Source organism: Rutilus rutilus (genome assembly GCF_951802725.1).
Source record: "Rutilus rutilus genome assembly, chromosome: 9".
NCBI lineage: Eukaryota > Metazoa > Chordata > Actinopteri > Cypriniformes > Leuciscidae > Rutilus > Rutilus rutilus.
The window spans coordinates 20,851,623-20,874,373 of NC_140223.1; the positions used below are offsets into that span (position 1 = coordinate 20,851,623).

Consider the following 22,751-nt stretch of genomic DNA (forward strand, 5'->3'; position numbering starts at 1 on the left):
ACAGATTAAGAACGCAGGCTAAACAAGCAAAGCCAAGTAAGAGCCAAAGGGTTGCTGGATCAAGACTCACAAGTCTAAGACGCGGCACCCACGAAAAGGCCTTCAAGCTGAGTCAATTCATCATCAACACAGAGATAAACAGCTCTTGATTGGACGCATCAAAATAAATGAGGATTAAATTTGCATAACGATAAATGATACGGCACAAATAATAGGATTAGTGTGCTGCTAGCCATGATTTCACCATCTTTTTTATGCAATGATGAAATTCTCTGAGGTTAGCTTAAGGAAATAAAGCACGTACATTAGAATACGATGTAATTACTTCCAATAAAAGGAATAATCTACAGTAAAATGCTATAGTGAAACAGCTTGGGCCGACCCTGGAAAACAACTTGACCACTTATAATTGCTGAAATCTCACTAACAAACTGTAAGACATCTCATTAGAGCGGTTTAAAACAAGCCATAAGTGTTGCTTTCCGAGGGGAATAATTTCACACCAATCTGCCAAGATCTTTGAAAAAAAAAAATTGAATAAGACTTATGGAAGTCACTACCAAGGATATATCATATTTCGATGCAAAACAGCCCAGAGACCTTCAGGTTTTGACTGTATGAGACTAAACACTGGCCGCTGTAGACACAGAATAAAACACAACAACAAAACAAAAAGAAATGTTCATTTTGTCACATATTCTTCCAAAAAAGAATAAATTATTGAGACTTTAAGACTTACTGAGATCCTTAAACTATGGTAGAAATCTAGGTAACACTTTACAATAAGTCTAAATTATACAAACTTTTTTAATTGCATTAGGCATCATAAACTAATTACAAACACTTTTATTAAACACTTTTGTTAAACAAACATCATTTATTAATGTTTATTTATTTATTTATTTATTATGTTTATAAATACTATTATTCATTGTTAATTCATGTTCATTCATAATACATGAACTATTTATACAGCTTAGAATATGTAGATACAATGACTATTGAATATAGTTCAAATAGAATATGAACTATTTATACAGCTTATTAGAATGTAGAATTTAACATTAGCCAAGATAAATTCTGTAAAATATAAAGTTAATTACTTAAAGCCACTAGGGTATCATGAATTAACAAAGTTTAACCTTATTGTAAAGTGTTACAGAAATCTGAAGAAAAATCAAATACAAAGATAATATTTCAAGCTGCTCTGCACTGAAGAAGAAAAATCATTCTGACTGTTGAAAAAGCGCCCTTGGTATTCAGCAGAATCGGTTGATGGTTAATAAGATAATGACCATATTTTGCTTCACATTTTGCTGAAGCAAAGTTCTGATAAAATTAGGTAATTATGCCTCTAAATGTCATGAATTTCACCAATTTTCCCAGCTGGCTTAAAGCAACCCTCTGCAGTAATTTGAAGCTTGCACTTTGTTCCAGAGAACCACAAAAAGACCACATCTTAATTTATGCCTGTGGAAACCTCCAAGGCAATTATGCTTTTCAGTTTGCTTGACTCTGTCCATATAACTAAAAACACAATAGTGAAGAACATTAATCTATATAATGCAGCATGTATGCTCTCATAAAAGCAATAAGCTTGAGATATACCTTATGTAATGCTGCTGCATTATCCTGCAAACAGAGATGAACTTTAGGGCAATTTAATTCTCTATAGACAGACAAACTGAATAACTAATGTTCTGGAACTGAAACTGTAAGCCTAATAACATAAAATACAACACGCTCAAACTACTTACAATATATTGCCTCTTTTGTTGAAGCTTGCACACTTAGAGGAAACATTTTACTTAAAGTAAATTCAATATAACATTAAATACATTACCTTTACCTAATAGCTCAATGTAACCTTAAGCGCATAACCTTTAACCTTTTTGAACAAAACTATTTTAAATGTACTCACCCCTCTTGGCTTTGGCTTGTCGTACCCTCCATATTGTTTTGTGGATCTCAAAATTGTAGTTAGCTGGCAAAGCCTTAATGGCCTCGTTGAGCTCTGGATCTTTGAGGATCTCATCAGGAATCTGATTTGCCACTCTCCTCGGTCCTCGCACTACATTAAAAAGACAATATGAGAGTTAATTCACCTAATTTGCTTTAGAGAAACAGACTGAATTTGTTGTAAGCATCACTGAACTCAAGTGTGCCTTAAGACACTGTTGTGTAATTTACAATATGTGCAATTGCAAAGTACCACTAAAAATCTCATTTCATTTTTATGAGAAATTGATTGGGCTCTAGCCTATAATAAGACAAGGAAAGCCCACACAATCATTTCTCAAATCCAAAATTAATCTTCACAAATCAATCAGCACACTGCCAGGACAGCAGCTGAACTGAGAGGTCAGCCATTAGCAGAATGAGTCTGTCAGTGACATTCATTTATTTTTGAAGTCTACAACAGACAAGACCATCTGTAATGTAAGCTCTGGCTAGTTTAAGTGGGCATATTCCTATATACAGTACAGTATAAATATAAATACACATATAAATGTGATGTCAGAACTACTCAGTCACCACCCCAAGCACTGCCCACTGTCAGGAAACTACGTCATTGCACAGGCTTCCGAACATCATTAATATAAGAGAACGGTGGCTAATGTTTATTTATTCAGAAATGCCACAGCAATTAGTTCGACCTTAACCGTCTGTTCTGCACAATTCACAAGTGACCGCTTCGTCAATCAGGCACAGTTCAATGTCGGTTTTTCAAAGAAGCAAATCCTCAAAGATGCTGCAGTCCCTACAGTTCATAGTTTTACAAGTTTACCTTGGGAGTCAATTGCAGCATGTTCTCGCGTTCTATGGGCATCTTTGCACATTTACCACAAGTACACCTTTTACAGAAAAAAGTAACATTGTAAAATAAATTGTAGCACGTCAAATTAATTACTGTATCAGTAGTAAAGCAATAGTTACATAGCTTACTGCATTCGGTGTCTGTCTGCTAACGTTACATATTATAAAGCAGTTAAGTGTTTCAAAATCAGTATAACTAGCTATTAACGTACATATTTTGGAGATTTAAATCGAATTTGACAAAAAAAGTCTGTTTGTTTACGGACAGTTTAAATTAGCGTTAACGTTAAATCTGTCTATATATAACGTTACTCTTATAATACTCTTACAATAACGCGGAAAGTAAGGTCTCGAACATATAAGGCCGGATAACATTTCCCTCAGCAATGTCCATCATTATAGGTGATTTATTTACCTTGCTTGTGAGCATCACCAAGCCACAGCAGGCTACAGCATACATGACCCTAGTTACCTGTGGTTGGCGTGGCCTCAGTCACTCAGAAAACAACAGGCCAATCAGAAGAGAGGCTCATTAATATGAATTAGACAGGCCAAAATCGACCTGTTCTTAGCAGACCTCCTGAGAAAGGAGCTGTAAAAATATATTGGGATGGTTTTTGGTACTTAAACTGCAAATATATATTCGTAAGGACATCACAACCTAAAATAAAACTTCAGAAAGGTGTACAATATGGGACCTTCAAGGGAACGTTTCTCAGTTAAAGCCTTACTTTCCAGTTAGACTAAAGTGTAGCTCTGCTTGAGAGAAAGAACGTATTATCATGATGTTTTGAGACGACTCTCCTTTGTTTATAGTTAGAGCCTGGCCAAATCCAACCTTGGAAAAGCTGTGTGTCGGTGTGTGTTAGTCTTTTTGGTTACAGGGTAAAATTAATAAGTGGCATTACTGGAGATTGACTGTGTTGTTGTTCTGGACATGCTGGCGCCCAGCAACCCATATCTGCGACTTGGAAGGTCACGACTTGCCTGACTTCAGGGCCCGAGAGTCAGCTGCATAATTGATGGAGATATGCTTCAGTCTATCTGTATATGTGTGGAAAATTACTACATTTATCTACTTCTTAGCCATGAGAATCATTCAACCTGAAGCAAGGACGTATCTTTGACCTTGGTGAAGGGGATAATTGCTGTGATCTGTGTAACTGTAAGAGGGGCGGCCTACAAACTCCATTGAGTCTTGAAGCTGACTTCTAAGAACTATGAAACTGCAAACTATCTTCAGTAAAACTTTTCTTTAATTTATTATAATTCTGACTCTTGTCTTAATTAATCATTTCTGGTCCTGGGTCTTTGACTGTAAATCCCCTTACACCATGCAAGGAAGTGATGGTTAGGGACCAATGGTGGTTCAGTTTATGGGAGACTGGCAAAGAGAAAGTCAATATTTGAAAATAAAAATCCTAAATCTCGATAGATTGCCAAAATTGACCTTCAGACTAAACATCATGTTCATCATAAACCAAACACTATGCAGAAACACAATGTTGGTCATGTTGTGTGGATATTTCTCCACAGCAGGCCCTCAAAGTCTTCTGAGGGTAAAGGGTAAAAAAACAATTCAGCAAAATCAACCCTCTAAGCTCGAGTCGCCATTGGCTAGTAATTTATATTTTTATTTTACTCGCCAGAATTTTTACATGGAATGCAAGAAAAATGCAAATAAAAATATTCTACATAAATACAATATTAAAAAATATAAATATAAAATATAAATGTCAAACTCTATTAAAGTAAACAGTCTGTAATAAAATAAGAACAAATAATCAAACTACAAGCAATAGCACTTCTAAACACAATACTACAAAGATAGTATTTGTACTGTAGTACTATCAAATACTGATAGTAAAATAAAAAAAAAGTAGTAAAAAAAAACCTGTGTTTTTCAGTAGTTGATTAGGTAGATCAGGTACATTGAATAGCCATTGGCTAGTAAAAAAGTAGTAAAAAACTAAAAAAATATTTTTTTAGTTGCCTAGCGTATTATACGTAGTATTATAAATTATGCCACATACACTCACCTAAAGGATTATTAGGAACACCTGTTCAATTTCTCATTAATGCAATTATCTAATCAACCAATCACATGGCAGTTGCTTCAATGCATGTAGGGGTGTGGTCCTGGTCAAGACAATCTCCTGAACTCCAAACTGAATGTCAGAATGGGAAAGAAAGGTGATTTAAGCAATTTTGAGCGTGGCATGGTTGTTGGTGCCAGACGGGCCGGTCTGAGTATTTCACAATCTGCTCAGTTACTGGGATTTTCACGCACAACCATTTCTAGGGTTTACAAAGAATGGTGTGAAAAGGGAAAAACATCCAGTATGCGGCAGTCCTGTGGGCGAAAATGCCTTGTTGATGCTAGAGGTCAGAGGAGAATGGGCCGACTGATTCAAGCTGATAGAAGAGCAACTTTGACTGATATAACCACTCGTTACAACCGAGAAAAGCATTTGTGAAGCCACAACACGCACAACCTTGAGGCGGATGGGCTACAACAGCAGAAGACCCCACCGGGTACCACTCATCTCCACTACAAATAGGAAAAAGAGGCTACAATTTGCACAAGCTCACCAAAATTGGACAGTTGAAGACTGGAAAAATGTTGCCTGGTCTGATGAGTCTCAATTTCTGTTGAGACATTCAGATGGTAGAGTCAGAATTTGGCGTAAACAGAATGAGAACATGGATCCATCATGCCTTGTTACCACTGTGCAGGCTGGTGGTGGTGGTGTAATGGTGTGGGGGATGTTTTCTTGGCACACTTAAGGGCCTTAGTGCCAATTGGGCATCGCTGAAATGCCACGGCCTACCTGAGCATTGTTTCTGACCATGTCCATCCCTTTATGACCACCATGTGCCGATCCTCTGATGGCTACTTCCAGCAGGATAATGCACCATGTCACAAAGCTCGAATCATTTCAAATTGGTTTTTTGAACATGACAATGAGTTCACTGTACTAAAATGGCCCCCACAGTCACCAGATCTCAACCCAATAGAGCATCTTTGGAACGGGAGCTTCGTGCCCTGGATGTGCATCCCACAAATCTCCATCAACTGCAAGATGCTATCCTATCAATATGGGCCAACATTTCTAAAGAACGCTTTCAGCACCTTGTTGAATCAATGCCACGTAGAATTAAGGCAGTTTTGAAGGCGAAAGGGGGTCAAACACAGTATTAGTATGGTGTTCCTAATAATCCTTTAGGTGAGTGTATTATGCAAGTGATTTACTCACATTTTTAGAGGGCATGTCATACTGACATGCAGCCTGACAGCAAAAACAATGTTCTAGGGTTAAAAAGTCAGAATCCAGACCTAAATCCCAAAAATTAAATACTTTTTATGGGCAAAATTTTTCTCATCGCATAATAAACTTATGGTTGAGCCACTGTAGTCACTTCGACTATTTTAAACAACTTTCTGGGCCGGCAAGTTTCAATATGTGTTTTCTTTTTTTTCAGTGAATATTTCTTTATATAGGCCTATCTGCAGTGATTTTGAAAACACTGAGGATGGGAAGAGGGGTTGCAGTAAGAGGACAGACATGTGATCTATCTTAGAGCATCATGGCTGATGGTAATACGTGAAAACACGATCATTTCTCACAAGCACACAGCAGTGATAATGGTCAGGAGTGAAACGGTAGCTAAAGAAACAAATGAAGTTCTCTTTAATTTACAGACAAAAACAGTACTGATGTCCAAAGACAACGCCTTCCAAAACGTATTTAATGTCCCATGCCTTATTTCATATAAACAGTACAACTATCATAAAAAAGAAATCAATTCATGAAACAGTAAAATGGATACGGAAGCATAAAAAAAATAAATAAAAAAACATTCTTTTTGACCAACATAAACAAAAATTTATATAATTAGTTGTTTGAGGTGATACCAAAATAAAAACTACTGCTAAAAGAACACACATTTCTGCTATTTGACTAAAAGACATAGCCTTTGTGACAACTAGCCTCGGTAACACATACTAGCCTATACTATAGATTACATAAGAACATTTATGACAGAATATGCCGCATAATGACAGTAATATATCCCATAAGACACTAACATTATATTTCACATTAGACAGTATAAGCGACTACAGGCGACGTTACTTTAAAAGACAGGTCTAGATTTTTACAGCTGACAGACATCTCATTCGCAACCGCAACACGAAGAACTATTAATAAATTAAACTAATAATACTCACCATTAGGTTTTTTCGCAGTGAGCACTTCAATCTCGCTTGTGGGAGCCGCCATCTTTCCCCAAACAAGTGCACGTGTGGAGTGAAACAGGCATTACTCATCGAACACAGAACAGAACGGTTGTGAACAAATCAAGTGTCGATACCATAGATAGCCTAAACGTTTTTAGAAGGAACCCCTTTCCTCTCATAAAAATGCGGCTATATCACATATAAATCAAAAGAAAGTAAATTGCTTTTATGTTGTCAATGTACAAAAGTTTAAAGAAATGATCTCTGGAAAAGTATGACACTAATTCATCATGGTAGATGTATAGCCTACTTACAGAAGAGACACGTTTTCAGTTAAATTACTTTGTAAGATTAGGAAAGCAAAATTAACATGTTTTTGGGCCATTCCACCAAATGGGTGATATTTGCTTGTTGTAACTCTTCAAAATTAAACTTTATTTTTTATCTTTTTTCCAACACTGAATCTAATACTACACATATTTAACAATTCAAAATGTGTATTGGTCAATCTCAGGCAACTTTATAATTTTTTGTACAAGGTTTCTAAGCAGAAGATGGACGCATGTTTTCTCAGTCCTGTTACCGAAACTCATGTGCCATTTAAAAAGCATGTTTAAAAGCATGTCAATTAATTCCTTTGTTTTCCCCACAAGAAAGTGTTTATTTTAAATAAATTGTTGGTTATGTGTTCAAATAATTGATATTTGTGACAAAAGAAATCACTATATATTAAGCCAAGGTGTATTTTAATAAAAAAACACAAAGCCATTTTTTCATTTTAAAGAAGTCCAAAGCCTCAAGTTTATAATTTTTTTTAGCATTTAATTTATTAAACAATTGCATAAATGATGGACCAAACAAAACTGATAAAAAACAGTAGTGGTTTAACTTTATTTATTTTTTTGGAAAAGAAAATAGTAACAGGAATGAACACTTGAATGAACATTGGGCAACAGGAATGAGTGTCCATATGAGTGTGCATGTGTGTGTATGAGAGAGTGTACATGACTGTGTGTGCATAAGATTTCTGTGTTGAAGTGATGTACTATGTGTTAGTAGTACTTCACAGCGAAAGGAGAGAGAGAAGAAGAGAGATGGAGGGAGAAAGAGGGAGGTTAAGACAAAAAAGGGAGAAAAGAGAGGGTTGCGGGTGTGTTTCGCTCCTTCCATTGCAATATGCCATATGTGGATGTTTCTGTCACTTGCATAGTATGGGTTTTCTCCATCTTCTACAAAATATAAGAAAGACAAAGACAATTAAGTCACTTTGTGGTGGACTGGCTTCCTGAAAGTATGGTGTTCACATTGTAAAACTAATGCTAATGTCTACGATATAAGTAATTGCAACCTTAAAACTCATAATTCAGGTGAATAGTATTATATCAACTAATATTTACAGTATTAAATCAACAAAACAGAGGACTCTACTCACTCCTGTTACTTTAACTCACTCCTGGTATTTTTCATAACAGGACTGAAAGTAACAGGATTGAGTTTTTAAGCAAAAAGTTATTAGATACATGGCATATGGCCACATAGGACACTGAGCAAATTCTAGTGACTTACCAAAAGTTCATATTTTTAAAATAAACAAATAAAATCTAATAAATAATTTAGGTAACAGGACAGTATGTTGAGATTGACCTTCTCAGTCATAGTTACAATTTCATCAAATATACAGAAATTAAAACGAGAGGACTCCAGTCTTCCCACTGCCTTCAGAAGATCCAGATGATGCAACTTCCTGTTGAAAATGTGTCTTGTGGAAGTTATTTAGAGGGGGTGTGAATTCAGAGGGTATTCATTACCCTGATGTGTTAGGGTAACAGGACTGAGTGGAAACCCGGGGGCTAAATTGTGTATTTTATCTAAAATATTAGATAACATATTTTTTTCTCATGAAAAAAACAAACAAACATTTTAAGGCATAGATTGGATATAAAGTCACACAACAATGCCCATAAATTAAGATGTCTGAAGTATTTTAATAATTATATTTCATGGTAAAGTTTAGAGATAGAGAGTGGGGACATGCAGAAAATGCTATTTTTTAGTGTTATGTAGTTTTTATTAATGGCTTTAATTATACAGTTTAAATTTGTAGTTAGCTTAATGTGTAGGACATTTTGTTTAATAATAAAATGTATTTTAGAGTTCATTTTCATGCAACCAGACATTTCATGTTGTCCATTTATGTTCGCGATTGTGCTGCATTCACTCACAAAAATAAATGTTTTATATATTTACGGTAGGAAATTTACAAAATATCTTCATGGACGATGATCTTTACTTAATATCCTAATGATTTTTGGCATAAAAGAAAAATCGATAATTTTGCCCCATACAATGTATTGTTGGCTATTGCCAAAAATATACCTGTGCGACTTATGACTAGTTTTGTGATCCAGGGTCACAAATAATGTCCTGGGGACAGAAATGTCACCCTTTCGGTGGAATGGCTCTTTTATAATATATTTTTTCATTTTATCATATAGGTACAGTAGCCGGTTGGGAATCCCTGCATTATCCTCCAGAATAAATGTCAGCATTTAACAAAATCAAGCTTTCTAAACACAAACTGGGTCGATGCTTAGAGGTGTTGACATTCTCACAGCCCGCAGTCTCCTTCATTAATCAAATTTATAAAGAGTCTTTCATGACTTCTCATCTCCATCTGTGCTCTCTCGCCTGGTGTGTCTGCCTGTGAATGAAGACAGAAGTGCTATAGCTTGAGTCACCAGTCTCCTTCACAATGAATGAATCAGTGGTTTCAAGTGTTCCTGTGTCTCAGATGCATACAAACTACACACTGAGGTGCAAGGGCAAAATCAATAAAAATAACACTTTATGCACAGGTTATTATGCACATTTACATACAATTTATTTTAATAGGTTATTAAAAAAACACCTTTTCAAAAGACATCTGGCCCAAATGGCATCCATTTAGCATGTTATGTAGCCTTTTTTTTTTTTTTTGTAGTAGGCTATTTTAACAGAATTGAATTAATTAACATATTATAATATGAAATGCATTTTGTGTAGGCCTATACAGTACTGGTCTAAAGTTTGAAAACATTTTTGAAAGAAATCTCTAATTGCTCTTATGCCTGCGTTTATTTTATCAAAAATACAGAAAAATAAGTAATATTGTGAAATATTATTACAATTTAAAATAATAGTTTTCTACTTTAAAATACAATTTATTTCTGTGATGCAAAGCTGAATTTTCATCTGCCATTACTCCAGTCTTCAGTGTCACATGATCCTGCAGAAATCATTCTAATATGCTGATTTATTATCAGTGTTGGAAACAGTTGTGCTACTTAATATTTTTCAGGATTCTTTAATGAATAAAAAGCTGAAAAAGAACAGCATTTATTTAAAATCAAAATATTTTGTATCAATATACGCTACCATTCAAAAGTTTGGGGTCAGTACTTTTTTTCTTTCTTTTTTTTAATTTTTATAAAAAAAATTATACTTCTATTCAGCAAGGATGTGTTAAATTTATAAAAAGTGATAATGAAGATGTATATTGTTAAAAAAGATTTCTATCTTAAATAAACGCTGTTCTTTTTAACTTTTTATTCATCAATGAATAAAAGAATGAAAAAAGTATCACAGGTTCCAAAAATTAAGCAGCACAACTGTTTCCAACATTGATAATAAATCAGCATATTAAAATGATTTCTGAAGGATTGTGTGACACTGAAGACTGGAGTAATAACTGCGGAAAGTTCAGCTTTACCATCACAAATAAATTACATTTGAATCTATAATAATTGTAATAATATTTCACAATCTTCTTTTGCTGTATTTTTATCAAATAAATGCATGAAGCCTTGTAAAGCATAAGAGACTTCTTTCAAAAACTTTAAAAAGAGTAATGTTTCCTATATGCAAGGTTCCTCAAGGTGTGCCAGCCTATACTAGGGATAGAATAAAAAGAGCAAGACCGAGAGAGAGAGAGAGAGAGAGAGGGAGAGAGAGAGAAATAATCGAGCTCAAAACAAGAATATATCAACCACTAAACCAACACATGGTAATGTCAGATTATTTTGGGGAGAGGGAGAGAGGAAGAACAGTCCATAAGTGTTTTGAGAGCCCCATCAGCTCTGAGGTACCAGGCACGCGCATCTCTCAGCAGGAGCGCATCATCTGTCCATTCCGCCACTCTCTCACCGCGCGCTCGACATGTGAAGGTGGAGCGCTCATATAGGCTATGTGATTTGTCCATGTCCCGAGACCCGAAATATCTGGACGAAATGCTTTCAAAAAGGTGGATTGTTGGAGATTTTGTATGGAGGCAGCGGGACACCTCCCCATAGTTCGGCGTAGAGTGTCTCCGAAGAGTGCACGAGAGTTGCCGCGGCTCGGATTGAGGACCATCTGCTGAATTTACTCAACAATCTGTGTTTTAGAGGGATACACAAATTTCAAACGGCGTCAGTATCTTGCAATAAGAGCTTTTAGAGAATTTTGGATGACATACTACAATACTGCTTGTTTCGTGAGGGTCGCTGAGAGCCGAACACCACCAGGTGCCCCTGCTTAATCTATTCACTGGATAACAACAATTAATACTGCAGAATGTGTTCCTCTCCTTTTGGACTGCTCTCAGTTGCATCTTGTGAAATATTTGCTCGGGACCACACAGGATGAAACGGACATCATCATTGCAATAAATTAGCCTAATTGAAATTCAGCGAGAAGTCTCCTATGAGCTATAGGAGTACATACATTTATGTATTCTGATTAAACCAGACAGCGTTTGATAGATCGCTTGGCATCTTACTGACAGTGTGAAGTCTGGAATACAAGAATAAATGAACCTGAGTGGACAGACAGAGAATTAACAATATCCAACATGTTTAAACGTGGTAAGTGCAATTTACAACTTTCCTCCCCATGCTGTTTTTAATAGAAAGAAGTTGAATTTCGATTTTCAGAATTTTTATACTTGAATATTGTTTTGTTTTTTTCTAAATAAAAATGATGAGTAGGTTGTGTGGAAAAACTCCCATAACCCCCCTAAATGCTAGGAGGACATTTTTAATTTATATATATATTTATAAATAATACATGTATTTTTAAATAAAAAAAAAAATGTTTCTATTTGAGCTGTTCTTCGTGGCATAAAGGGTTTTTATTAAAGATAAAGATGCTTGTTGCAGTATTTGCAAAAACTATTAAGTCTTATTTTTTATATATAAATTTAATGATAGATTTTTTTATACATAAAAATATGGATGTCTGTTACAGGATATAAGGTTTTGAAAGTTTATGTAAAAGGCTGTTAAGTTCTACAGCTCTCATCCATGTTCATCTTTCCAGAATCATGTGTGTCTGCCCCCGGGTAAGCTCAGCGTAAAGCAGATGTGTTTAAAATATTCATCATCATATCATGAAATATTTTCTTAAGATGCTAGTGGTGGGTGCCGCACTGCAGTTTATGGCCAGTTTTTCATCAGAAAGCATTGTGCTGTCTGCCTGTCTCCAATATATTTCTCTTGGTGGGTTAAACAGGTTTGGCTCAGATAGTCTGTCACAATTATTTATGGACTTTGTTTATGATCAAATGATGAAGTGTAAGGAGTCAATCGTAAGTTGATAGATTAACTGGTTAGTGATGAAGCTGTCAGGGGGAGACAGATGAATGACCTGCAGATCATTGCAAAGACTTGTCAGCTTGTTTTCACTAGATCAGTGATTGCCAGTCCTGGTCCTGGAGTATCCCAGCATTGATCCTCATTTAACACACATGATGTATATCGTCGGCTCTTTAGTAGAGGCTCCAAGACCTGAACAGGGTGTGTCAGATAAAGGGGACATCCAAAATGTGCAGTGCCAGGATCAGTTGTAAGAATTGACAACCCCTGCTCTACATCAAATATATGTGATTTAACAGATCCTAAATCTTACTGTTTAAAGTTTACTAGGACATTCCACTTGCCCCATTTCACTTGTCCCCACTTTTATTCATCTAGATATTTTGCATGGCACTATCACATATGCTCAAGCTCTGAAGTTGCTGACTGCTATAAATGTGTAGCGAGTCAGTCTGAAAAAACGAATTTCCTTGGAGGAGGCCCAAAGCTTAACACAGAGACAATTGTTATTTCAATAGACTTGGCGTAGGAACAAAACACACCGATCAAGCCTCTCACCGGCACACTAAAGACCCCTTATGAATGCCTGTGAGGAGCCTGTGTTGCAGATATGAGAACAGTGGGTTGGTTTTGAACTGATTTGGATCTGATTTTCATTTACCTCAAAGTAAACCGCTACCTCTAGTGTAGGTTTGCAGTATCTTTTTGGAGACATTTGGTCCCACATATTGTGGGACACACTGTAATCATTCTTTTTACCATCTCAGTGGAAAGATTTTGTTTAGATGTCTGTGTGTATTAATGAAAAGTTGTGAATATTATCAACCTGAAACTTTCACACACACTCATGTTGGGTTTCCATGTTTAATGGGGACTTTCCATTGACATAATGATTTTTTATACTGAACAAACTGTATATTCTGTCCCCTAACCCTACCCCTAAACACAAAACATCACTGTTTTCCTTATGTGGACCAAACATTCGTTTTTTTTTTTTTTAAGTCCCCACAAGGTAAAACAAATGACTGGTCTTACTACCTTTGTCTGACATAGGGTTTTACATCTCACCCATGTGTTACAAAAGTCCTCAGGCTCCCCAATAAATAAGAATTGGTTGTATATTGGTTTCAACAAAATGGATACCACTGGCAACAATTGTCAACAGCAGCACAAATGATAAGGGCCAACCAATGGAGTAATAATTATGAAGAAAATTTGTTTTTAAAAGTCAAAAGAGTTGCTTTTAGAGTAATGAGGTTTCTTTGCTCTGTTGGGTATTAATTGGTCTTTCACTTCAGAGTGCATTCGAAATTACGGAAAAAGTCTGCTGCAGTTTTCTGTTGTGCCTATGACGTCAGAACAAACTGGTTGTCTGGCAGTGTCCTGTGTGCCAGTCTCAGCAGGGCTGTGCCTTTGCTGTTTCTGCTAGTAAGAGGTCCAATTTCTTGAAATTGTTCCCTCAATTTCCTCCCAAACTAAGTCAAACACACACAGGCATGTTTTGGTCTTGGTTGGTTTAATATAAAAGTCCAGCCATATCCTACCCATCTCTTAGCATGTCTCCTGTTTTCTCTCTCTCTGTTTCTCACTATATTCTGCTTGCACTTTACAATGTCTGACAGTTATTTAAATTAGAACATGTATATATGATGCTACATTCAGATTTCTGATGCTTATCTGAAGGCAGTGCTTCAGACTATAATTGGTTTGTTGTGCTGAGTTGTCGGTATAGAGAATGGCCTCGTTTTAAAATTCAGCCTTGAAACGTTGTCAGGCTCAGAAATCCAGCCTGATCTACATCCGGTGACAAATATATTCTATGCTTGAGTTGATCCGGTTAGTTTCTAATCGAGAAAAAAAAAAAAAAAAAAAAATTCAGACATAACCCACACCTGCAAACAAACCAAGGAGATTTTCCCTGCAAATCCTCTGCAATGAAATGAGAGAAATAACTATTTTCTGGATTAGCTATGATTATGCAGCTGTGAGTGGAGAAAGTCGGTGTTCAGACGTGATCCTAGACAATGTTGTTATGGGCAGATGGATGGGAGAGTGGGGTTGGTAAGCAAAAGAGGGAACACCTGTGGCCTGACACCACTCTCCTGCACAGCTGCTCATATTCCCCATTTCTGAGACCTTCACTCATCACCACAAACACCCCCAGACTGAAATACAAAGTAACTAGAGACAACTTTTACAGCCTGCACCTGCTCAGCTGTTATTTGGGCTTCCCCTTATTATTTGTAATTGGCCAGCTCCAACCAAACCGCAAACATAATGACTGTTTTCAAACAGGTTTCTGAAAGACTCACGTTTATTTGGCCATAAAGGTAGTCCTGTCCAAAAACACAATCCACCGGTTGAGCAAGAAGTTGATGTTTCGGACCACTCAAAGAGCCACAGAGCCAAAGTGTTTATAGTAACTGTACTATAGATTAGCATTAAAAATGACACACTTCACATTTAACTCTTAAATGTTTGCCACAATCAATTTTCAGCATCATTTTCTCATATAGTATTTTCACAACAGCATCATTCAATATTAAGAGAGAGACAGCAGTAGTTTCTTTGCCATAATCGATGATATAGAGTGCAACAGTTGGGTTAAAATCCCATTCATTTTAATACCAAAGCCATTAGTCTGCATTTTTTCAACTTATTTATTAAATAATTGTGTTTAACGGTGGAATTCCTAGTGCTCTTTCCTAATTCCTCACTCTTGCACTCTATTACGTGATGCTCTGGAATACTTGATTCTGATTGGTCAATTGTGGAATTTAATAATCTCATATTTCCTCTATCCATCATCCACAGGTCAATATTATCTCCCTTAAGCACTGTCTTATTATCTCCCTTAAACCTTAAGTCCCCAATTTATGTCAAATATGCACATTATTCTTTACTAAGAAACACATAAAATGATAGCAACTTTCTTTTAATTGGCTAAAGATCAAACTAAACCATCTGAAGCAAAATAAAAGTGCAATATATAATATGTAACTCGGTGTAATTCTGTTGTGTAGTAATACATATGCTCTGATCACATCAGTGGACTTCAATTACCACACAGCTATGAAACATGCCTCAGACCTCTCTGCATGCCAAACAGCTCATTTCCTGAAGGACACTCACTGAATGACAAAAGGATGAGCGCAGAGGCCAGCAAGCGCCATCGTCTGTCATCTTACCCCGTCCCATGGGACATAAATTCTTATCATTCCAGCTATCGGTAATTATAAGTAATTAGTAGCACAGGAAGTGGTATTTTAATGAGTGTCATTTTCTTCTTATGTCCTCATCTTCATGCACCTTTTGACCAGTTCACACTTGGTTAGGATGGATGTTTTATGCATATTTTATCTGCTAGTTTTGCTTCCACATAGACAAATGAACCTAGTGTTTAGTTTTTACTCTCCATAAGGCTGACTTCCACTGGCATTAGACTGATGACTGTACATTATTATTTATAAGAATGAGTTTGCAAAGCCTGTACCTGACATTTTTCTTGCAACAATGTTCTCATTAACTCATAATGCATACACATACTATAATTTAATACAAATTTCCTGGCTGCTGTGGTGTCCAGAAGGGAGGAATTCTCCAGCGTAGCATGTGGCATCTCTAAGTGCCCTTTACCAACACCTGAAATCTCAGCACAAATATCTCTCCTCTGCCTTTGGAGTGGAAATGAGATGCTGGCTTGGTCATTAGTGGATGATAATGAGGTAAGAGAGACAAACAACCCTAAGCCCTGTTGGTTTTGTTAATATTAATAATTAATTTCTGATTAAGTGACTAATTGCGGTGGAAAGGTCAATGTCAATGTAAGGTCCGTTGATGTTAGGAGATGAGTATAGAGTAGAAAGGAAGGGAGGTGGAAAAAAGACATCATTCCTTTTCAACTAGGGATCGAAGGATTTTTTCAGCATGAAAAAAACTGTATATAATATATACACTTGTATAATATAATGTATAGGGGTGTAACAATATATCGCAATACAAAATGCAACAATATGTATCGTGGATAGTGAAAATATTATTGTGTATAGTTCACCCCAAATAAAAATTACTGTGTGAGAAGAAAATCCATTTTTCAGAGTTTTAGTGTCAGTACTGCATTAATATAATGTTGCATAATAATGCAATGGGGGAATATTTGGTCCTGATAATGCCAAATGTCTTTTGTTACCAGTAAAATTGGCCTACATTATTTTAAATATATCTAGTGGCAGAGTGCAAGCATATTAGTCTAAAATAATTCAGTTTTCAGCTTCAGAATCTTGAATATTTGTATTCTGGTGTCAGTCCTGTGCATTGGGCTACCAGCACCAAGTCCAAGCCCATTCATTTACACCCACAATGTAATATCAAATTTAGCATTTTAATCAACAGAAAATCTTTTATAATGTCTTGGAGTATCGCAATAATATAGTATCGTGAGATCAGTATCGTGATATCGAATCGTGACATGAGGGTATTGTTACACCCCTAATATATATATATATATATATAACAGGTAAGTTGTTGGTTTTTTCTTTGGTCATATCTTATCTGGCCTACAGCTCTAAGTAAGCCAGAATTACTACTGGTTTGCCCCTTCAAAAAAAGGTGCATGATGCCCTGAAAGGATATGACAGTGCAAGAGTGTTGACAGTCGTCCCAAGCGTTCTAACGCTCCGCTGACAGACATGCCCGAGAGATTCTTTCAGTCCCATAGTGCCATGACCAGTGAGTACTGAGACAGGGATGCTGTCCTCCCTGCAGGCTTTGGCTGGCATCTGTCACACTGCACTACTAACACATGACATGTGGATGGCGCTGGCTGAGGAACTGGATAATCATCGGCGAGACACGTAAATTCCAGAGAGAGCATGTGCGAATTGAAGCAGCCATCCAAAGATATACTGTACGGTACAGTGCATAAATCAATGTATATGCAAGGATGAACTCACACATACATACACGACCAAGTCATGTTCTCTTTTCTTATTATAACCGTTTTCTCAAAGTGACCTTCGGAATCTGTTCATTTCTCATGATCCATAATGCCGGTTTTATGTTCCTGCTGTGCCGACCTCAGTGCAGATTATGGAAACAGTATCAGCATAGAGGTCAGTGCATTTCGGTAAAATCTTTGCTTCTGATGGAAGTTTCCTTTATGGGTTTGTTTAATTATAAAACTCTCAGCATGGAGCTTATAATAGCCAGAAACTCTATAAACTGACCGTAATCTTCCGGAGTCATTTTTAGGCACCCTCTTGTTCGCCTCGCTTCTCTCCTGGGTCTCTACTTCTATCTGTGCTTTCTTCTAGATGAGACATAATATAGAAACTGGAGATGTGAATTGGATAATAGTCACTTTCTTTATGTTGAGACAAACCTGATCATCATCTTGGATCGAGGCCATAGAGGGAATTTCAGTCATCATCGCTGGGCATTGTTTCACATTTTGCTCGCTTCTCAGATTGAATGAGTGAGGGATTGAGGCCCTGAGAAAAAGCACCAAATAAGAGGCAATTCCTCTGTGTTATAAGGCCTTCTCTTGCCTGAAGGATCTTCATTGTATGATTGAAGCCAATTCAAAGATCAGCACTCCCTCCAAGATATTCTATCAATAACTCTACAGTGGGATGCCGGGCACGCAGTCCTCCTGGGGGCAGAATGAGCCTGTTTATCTCCTGTTGAAAGCTAATATGGCCATATCCATGTTCAACCTTATACACGGAGGAAAATAGCTGTATGAAAGAAAAATAAAAGTGAGATAAATTTAAACTCTCAATTGTTTCTTCGAGAACGCATTGAGATGCGAATGGAGAATTTTCATTCAAGTAATCTCAGTTTGGAATAGTGGTTCTCAACTAGTGGGCCACTGGATGACTTAAAAGCATTTAAATTAATAAATGATTATTAATACATAAAAAAAAATTCTAATATAAATTCAAATGCTCAACACGTACACACATGAAAGCAAGACAAATCAATAACTTTTTTAGTGATGAACAGATACAGTTCTTGAAACCTAGTCTGGAATCACAATAAAATAAATGAAAAGTTCAATGAACAGTTCTTAAAAGAACACTTTAATAATCTAAAGAACCTTTTTCTACTATAGAACCTTTTCTGAAATGGAAAGGTTCTATGAATGTTAAAGGTTCTAGAACAAGAAAAAAAAGAAAAAAAAAGAAAAACACTGCTCTAGAAGTTTAGAAGAGATTTCAACAATATCTCAAAGTGTGTTCAAATACTCCCTAGATTAAAGATATGCAAAAAAACAACAACAACAACATCTATTTGAATATTAAATCAAATTATTTGAGCTATGTAATCCATATTCCATTTTATAGCTATTTAATGTTACTGTATGTCAACAATTGTGTCAAAGGGAATTGGGAATTTGAGAAACATCTAAGACTAAGTTATCTGTTAGATTTTAAGTTCTCTGGAGTTATGAGAGAACAATCTTTGAGCAATACAATTTCCTTTGAGTATCTATAAGACGTTATCACAGGATTTTACAAGGCCTCGATACACTTTGCAACTGAAAAGGCAGAAAACACTAATACATTTACAAAGGTACAGTACTGCTGCAAACATCCACTCATTGATTGTCTTCACAAGCCACTGTATGCTTGCGCGTCTCATATGTTACCATTTTGACATTATGGCAGGTCATAAAATGTTAAACTGCTTCCTGTCCAAATAAACCGTAGATTAACTCTCCCGACACATACTGAGTTCGGCAAATATTGTCACTCAAAACTAAACCCCTGGAAACCTCTGTGCCCTTTACACACACAGCTGCAGCGCACACACTTGTGTTCTGTTTTAAACTTCTTTTATGTTCTACTTTTTTTTTTTATTATTCATTTCTGTGCCCTGTTTGGTGCTTTTGGTAATTTAGAAGACATTCTCAATTATATTCTGAATGCACAACCCTGCCGTGAATCAGTGTGCATGATGTCAAGGTCTGAATGAAGCTCACAACAGCAGTGTGAAGGCCACATCAACAGATATTCCTGCATGCAATACAAATCATTAAATACAGCAGATTCAAAATACAACTAACCATACCATTTCTTGACTCCTAAAACACACACATTGCAGTATATCTCTTGAATTCCTCCATATTTATAGACACCTGAAATTCATATTACAACTGGACTTTGACTGGTTTTCAGGGTATTGCAATTTGATCAGTCTGTGTGCCTTGATCTGCATATCTCACATCTTGTATCCCATTCTCTTAATCTCTATATCTCTGTATCTTTGTACGCTCTCTAAACACCTGTTACCTTTTAATAAAAGATGATAAAGAAAAGCAATGTTAGCTTGCAGCAATAATGAAAATCCTCAGAAAAATCATGCATCTCTTATCTTTTCATCCCAAACTGCATTGTTCTCGTAACAAAAGGGCATTCAAATGAAAGCATACATGTACAATGTTTCTTTCCCTGGATATGGAGTAGGTTGAAAATGATATACAGACATGTAATCAGCTTTTTCATTAATACTGGAGCCCACTTCAGCTTGAGATTGGAATGAGACTGCAGTAGTTTCTGGAACAGTGTGAGACGTTCACTGCATACATTGCTATGGGAGTGCAATCCTCCCTGTGCTATATGTGACTAACCTTAATTGCAATCCATATTTGCTGACCACAAAAATCCTAGAAACCTGGATGGGCTCTTTTGACATGGGCCAGTAAGAAACCACCAAGCAACCACAGAGCAAGGCAGAAAAATCCCTCACAACACCCTGGCAACCACACATTTGGGCAGAATGAAATATTTACTTGTATTAATTAATAAATGCTATAATCTAGAATTACATAATTAATTTATTATCATCATTATTATTATTATTATTATTAGTAGTAGTAGTAGCAGCAGCAGCAGCAATGATCGTATGGGTCCCACTTTATATTAAGTTGCTTTAAGTACTATGTACTTACATTGAAATTAATAATTTGATACAATGGACGTATTGTGTACATACATGTTTTTACATTGTACCTATATTTTGAAAATACCTACATGTAATTGCTGTAATTAATTTATGTAATTACATTTGTAATTACACTGTTGACCTTCCCTTATACCTTAAACCACCCTTAAACCTACCCATGCCACAACACCTGTCCCTAACCTTACCTGTATCACACCTCTATAGCAATACAATTACAATACAACATCAACACAATAGGTTTCTAGTTTTTGAAATATTTTTCGATTTAAGTACATAGTACTTAAAGCCACTTAATATAAAGTGGGACTGTAGTAGGATTATTTTTTTTAATTAAGATGTGTACATTTTATTACTACTACCACTACTACTACTACTACTACTACTACTACTACTACTACTTTTACCACCACCACCACCACTACTACTACTACTACTACCACTACTACTTTTACCACCACCACCACCACCAACAACACTACTACTACTACTACTTTTACCACCACCACCACCACCACCACCTACTACTACTACTACTACTACTACTACTACTACTACTACTACTACTACTACTACTTTTATCACCACCACCACCACTACTACAACTACTACTTTTACCACCACCACCACCACTACTACTACTACTACTACTACTACTACTACTACTACTACTACTATCACTACTACTTTTACCACCACCATCACCACCAACACTACTACTACTACTACTACTACTACTTTTACCACCACCACCACCACCACCACCACCAACAACAACACCACTACCACCACCACCACCACCACCTACTACTACTACTACTACCACCACCACCACCACCACCACCACTACTACTACTACTCCTACTACTGCTGCTGCTGCTGCTGCTGCTGCTACTACTACTACTACTACTACTACTACTACTACTTCTTCTTCTTCTACCACCACCACCACTACTACTACTACTACTACTACTACTACTACCACCACCACCACCACCACCACCACTACTACTACTACTACTCCTACTGCTGCTGCTACTACTACTACTACTACTACTACTACTTCTTCTTCTTCTACCACCACCACCACCACCACCACCACCACCACCACCACCACCACCACCACCACCACCACCACCACCACCACCACCACTACTACTACTACTACTACTACTACTACTACTACTTTTACTACTACTACTACTACTACTACTACTACTACTACTACTACTACTACTACCACCACCACCACCACCACCACCACCACTACTACTACTAGTACTACCACTACCACCACCACTACTACTACTACTACTACTACTACTACTACTACTACTTTTACCACCACCACCACCACTACTACTAATACTACTATTACTAGTACTACCACCACCACCACCACCCCTACTACTATTAATACTACCACCACCACCACCACCACCACCACCACAACCACTACTACTACTAGTACTACCACTACCACCACCACTAGTACTACTACTACTACTACCACTACTACTTTTACCACCACCACCACCACCACTACTACTACCACCCCCACCACCGCTACTACTACTACTACTACTACTACTACTACTACTACTACTACCACCATCACCACCACCACCACCACTACTACTACTACTTCTTCTTCTACTACCACCACCACCACCACCACTACTACTACTACTACTACTACTACTACTACTACTACTACTACTACTACTACTACTTCATCATCTACTCCTATTTCTACTTTTACTACTACTATTACTACTACTATTACTGTTACCACCATCACAACAACAACAACTATTACTACTACTACTACTACTACTACTACTACTGTCACTACTACTACTACTACTACTACTACTACTATTATCTTCATTTCATAATGTCCTTAAACATAACAATATTGCTGGCCATAAACTGAGAAAGTGCGCGTCCGGTGTGCGATACCGGACGTTGTCCTAGACGTGACGCGGCGCGGCGCTGAGCTGCGCATCCGGTGTGCGACCCCCTTGATACTACTAATACTACTTTTACCACCACCACCACAACTACTACTACTACTACTACTACTACTACTTTTACCACCATAAATGCCTCATTCATTCATT

General features: G+C 36.8%; 2 protein-coding genes across 3 annotated transcripts in view; one reads left to right on the forward strand and one right to left on the reverse strand.

The window, feature by feature from the left end:
• The window catches only part of dph1 (diphthamide biosynthesis 1), a 119,774-nt gene extending 112,646 nt beyond the window's left edge, over positions 1 to 7,128 (reverse strand). For both annotated transcript variants that reach the window (XM_084418285.1, XM_084418286.1), the window contains exons 1-2: positions 7,049 to 7,128; positions 1,922 to 2,071 (exon numbers count right to left, since the gene is read on the reverse strand). In XM_084418285.1, the coding sequence (XP_084274411.1) occupies positions 1,922 to 2,071; positions 7,049 to 7,100 (202 nt within the window). In that variant the 5' untranslated portion in view covers positions 7,101 to 7,128. The remainder of the gene's footprint in view (positions 1 to 1,921; positions 2,072 to 7,048) is intronic.
• A 4,074-nt stretch (positions 7,129 to 11,202) lies between these two features.
• The window catches only part of rtn4rl1b (reticulon 4 receptor-like 1b), a 153,935-nt gene continuing 142,386 nt past the window's right edge, over positions 11,203 to 22,751 (forward strand). The window contains exon 1 of the mRNA XM_084420201.1: positions 11,203 to 11,937. Within this exon, the coding sequence (XP_084276327.1) occupies positions 11,925 to 11,937 (13 nt within the window). The 5' untranslated portion in view covers positions 11,203 to 11,924. The remainder of the gene's footprint in view (positions 11,938 to 22,751) is intronic.